Below are 3,991 nucleotides of genomic sequence, written 5' to 3'. Positions count from 1 at the left end.
GCTGTATGTTGGCCAAAACTGCTCAACCATTTGACAAAGAACCTCTTCTATAACTGAAAATCGCTTTTAGAACGTTGGGAGGAAAAATGTAACGATTTTCCGATGAAGAATAAACTATAATCAGTGTTTAGCAATTTCTCCAAAACTCACGGGATTGACTTTAAAAATTTGACCAATTCTATCAAGTTGCAATCCATTTCCATCCTAGCCACCTGCAGACAGAAATTATTGATACTATTTTTTGTGTCCTAGTAAGGATATTTTCAACAAAATTAAACCATTATTTTAATGCTCCCATAAGTATAAATATGTTATTTCGCTATTCAAGGTGACACTGAAAATAGGATATACTGTCACTTTAACTTAATATTAGTTATTCTGAGAAATATGTTTTTCCAATATTTCGAAAGGCACGGCCTTTCTTCTTCAGGGTATTTTTGATCCTGACCTTATGGCAAAAGACGTTACAATTTGAAACAATTTAATAACGTGGGCTAAAGTTTGGAAACGAAAACGTATTCTGTGTAACTGTTATGTAACTTAGCCTTTGTTATTATGGCATCTATTGTAACTATTTCAAATTGTAACGTCTTTTGTACATGCAGCGTCAGTCTAACAAATACCGTGCCCTTCGAAATATTGAAAAAAGATATTTCCCTGACTGTGAAAACAGCCTTGCTCTTTTTTGGATTATTCACTTGTCGCATACAGTTATCACGGTTCATTTAAACTCTATTTCAATTTCGGTCTCTAATACGGACAAAGAACACGTGAACTTTTTCCATGGAGCTCAGTTTCAGTCAAGTCTATTTAAAATCTTACGGCACTAACTCAAATTAAGTGATTGATAAAGATAGATTGAATATGAGGCTTATAAGAGCACATTCTACGTAGGAATTTCTCTCTAACATGGTTATTATTGTGACAGAGTTCGCAAAGGAAACGCTAAAAGAGGAAAACAACTTACTTTCAGTTATTTCGTCCATATCCGTATTAGAAAGGTTGAACTAAAATAAATCCTAACGAAACACAATGCGTGTTTATGACCAGACATCAATTTCACGAAGGAAAATAAACTCTTTCTGGTTCTGTGTTACAAAGATTCGCAAACAAATAATCTTTTTAGACTTTTCCAGAAATACCTTTACTTTACCTTTGTCGAACGATCCAAAAGTTTCGAAATTTTCGCAGGAATTTTCCCTTTTAATCTGTTCAGCTGACTCAAAGGTAGCTTGCAAAACACCAGACTTTAACAAATCGCGCGATGCTTGGTAACTTCCCGTGTCCACAAACACCTTTTGGACAGTGGTTGCTGTATGAAACTTTATTAGAACATAATCACCTTCTTTGGGAGACTTTCCCCAAAAATAGCCGCTACCCTTGTCATAAGCATCTTGTGGTTTCCCTTTATGAGGAGACAATGATGAGGTCACAGTTGCAGGAGGATTGAGGCCTTTGTACTTTTGATCGTATTGGTCAAACCGTGGCTCAAGACTACGATTTCCCCTGATATTTTCTGCAAAGGAAGAATTGGTACCGAGGTGTTGAAAGAGTGATGCCATTGGGACTTTCCATTGGCTCACACCTGGACCCTTAATTTTCCTCAAGTGACCCATAAGTACATCGATCGGCATTTCATCGTAAAAAAGATAAAAGAACGAGGCTGACGTTTCCAGGTCTTGCGAATGATAAGCTTTCGCGACGTTTCCCTTCACAGCGACGTCAAGTAAAAAAAAGACATCTCTTTCCCTTTTTACGAGATCTCGCAGTTTAGTTACAAAGCTGGGCGAAGACTTCACATCGTCTTCAAGATGAAGGTAATATTGTGACAATTGCCTACAGTAACACATCACAAAGGCGGTGTCCACGTTTTGTTTTGAGCGCCAAAATCTTCTGCTATACGAGTCGCCAAATCTCTCTTTGATATTTGTCAGTGATGGATAAAATTCCGGATATGCTTCAATCAGAATCAAAAGCCCCTGGTCAATATATTTGCCGAACCTTCTTGACAGTTCCGCCGCTGTAGCAGATTTTTGTGGCCCATCGAGATCAGCAAGGAATATCACAATGTAGATGTCTTCCTTTTCGTTGTCGCTCGTGTTATTGATGAGACCTTGAACGGTTTGTAGCAGATAAATTGTTTTACCCGGTCTTGAAATTGATGACATCCCTATTGTAAGATATCCTACAGAGAAATAGGTACTGTAAGTTCTTTGAATAGTGAATTCATTGAGCCCTTGGCGATTCTTAATAGGAAAATCGTACGGGTGAGAGTAAGAGCTATTGCTGGTAACAATTGGCTGATGTTTGAACAACTGGAAATATTAATGGCATAATTTTCTTGTTTTATATCTTTTAGAATTTAATTATTTGACAACGAGAAATGATCTGTTTACGGATAGCTGAGGAAGGGTCTACAGTACACAATAGAATATGGCAAAATAAACATTGTATTGTATATTGTATTGTAGTTGAAATGTTCACCGAAAGAATTTTACTGGTGACATTGAAAAATTTTGGCTTGGAAGTAAAATGAGCAGGAAGTAGCTGACTGGAAGCACGGGAAATGTACCCGTGAGAGCCTGGGTACTACAATTTAGAACAACAACAACAACAACAACAACAACAACAAAAATAATAATAATAATAATAATAATAATAATAATAATAATGATAATAATAAAATAATAATAATACGGAAAATTTGTTTTTGATGAATGGAAGGGTTCTGTAATAGAAAACCTAGCAACCCTTCTGTCAAAGTTTCGGACGGAATCTTTTCTTTTATTATAACGTTAAATTTGGCTATAACTCACAGGCAAGAATGACACTTACGTTTTGCGGTCGGATATCTTCCTAGCTTAGTCACTTTGGAACTGCCCATAATCTCGTCAGCTGGACACAAGGATGGAGGCTTCACAATTGTCGAGGCACTGGTAGGGGCTAGAAGAAATTTGTAATTTTAGAGCACTCAATTAAATTATAATTACTAGATTTTTATTGGACATATCAGTACAATTAACCCGAAACTGTACTCGATGTATCATACATTCAAATTTATTAACTTTGAGAGCAAGACCAATATAGATAAGAACAGCTTTTCACTGGGACCGTCTTCCACTGATGACATAATAGAAGCCAAAGCGTTGACGCATTTAAATGGGTATTGAGAAGCCACTTTGCTGATTAGTTTTTTCTTCTCTAAACAGTCCTAAGCCCACTATCCACTCTCCATGCAGAAGATAATATACACTATTTGAATACTTCCAGAGCCCAATGCCCTACCTAGGCAGTTACACTACCTCTATTACTACCCCTATCAAAGCCTTTTGATTTTTTGATTTTTGATTTGGATCAATGCGAGGACTTACGAAGATTTCAAAATTTATAGCTTGAAGTCTTCTGAAGATTATTTTAAATCCATCTTTGGGATTAGTCTCGTAAGGTTGCCTATGATTCGTGCATGATATTAAACCGAACTAAAACGAAACAACCGGTTTAAGACACAGCTCTGTGAACTATTGGAGAATGACCGTTTAAACAGTTCTCATAGGTTGTTCCTTTGTTTCTTACCTGCAGGAGGACATCGTTTCTGTATTCCCATGGAAGGCTGCTTCGAATGAATAAACTGGGTAACGACAAACATTAGTATCCATACCACGAACAGCAGTATTGTTACTCGAGCAAGGTACCTCCATGTAATGCAAGTTCTTATTTTCCGGAACATAACTGTTGTGTAACATATCAAAATATTTTAGTTTAGTTCAGTCATTTTGGCCTCAGTAGACTGGAGGAAAAGTTGTCGACAACTATCTGTATTCGACAACAAAAACGATTTCGTCAACCATCTCTTAGTACTCGATAGAGCTTTTCCACACCATGACATACCATACCATATACCATAATATAAAAAATACGATTCTTAAGTACTAAAGTAATACTAATAAATTTGATTAGATTGACACCCCTTCAATCTCGGAAGACTATAGTG

General features: G+C 36.6%; 1 protein-coding gene across 1 annotated transcript; it reads right to left on the bottom strand.

Moving 5' to 3' along the window:
* Positions 1-1,040: 1,040 nt before the first annotated feature.
* On the bottom strand, positions 1,041-3,704 carry LOC146458297 (alpha-1,3-mannosyl-glycoprotein 4-beta-N-acetylglucosaminyltransferase C-like). The gene is made up of 3 exons (XM_085090872.1): positions 3,574-3,704; positions 2,836-2,943; positions 1,041-2,185 (listed from the first exon to the last, which is right to left on the bottom strand). Exons 1-3 carry the CDS (start codon positions 3,644-3,646, stop codon positions 1,041-1,043), a joined length of 1,326 nt encoding a protein of 441 aa, XP_084946998.1. The 5' UTR covers positions 3,647-3,704.
* Between the last annotated feature and the right edge of the window lie 287 nt (positions 3,705-3,991).

This window comes from Pavona decussata, unplaced genomic scaffold (assembly GCF_977016875.1).
Source record: "Pavona decussata unplaced genomic scaffold, jaPavDecu1.1 SCAFFOLD_233, whole genome shotgun sequence".
NCBI lineage: Eukaryota > Metazoa > Cnidaria > Anthozoa > Scleractinia > Agariciidae > Pavona > Pavona decussata.
Note: the sequence above shows the minus strand (reverse complement) of the source record. Positions and strands in the feature narration are given on the sequence as shown.

What these genes read in the sequence shown, in the direction of transcription:
- LOC146458297 (XM_085090872.1), bottom strand. Translation starts at nt 3,646, where the DNA reads ATGTTTGTCGTTACCCAGTTTATTCATTCGAAGCAGCCTTCCATGGGA. An exon ending in GAAACGATGTCCTCCTGCAG is followed by an intron (nt 2,944 to 3,573) that starts GTAAGAAACAAA and finishes AATTTCTTCTAG; the next exon opens with CCCCTACCAGTGCCTCGACA. An exon ending in AAGATATCCGACCGCAAAAC is followed by an intron (nt 2,186 to 2,835) that starts GTAAGTGTCATT and finishes ATTTCTCTGTAG; the next exon opens with GATATCTTACAATAGGGATG.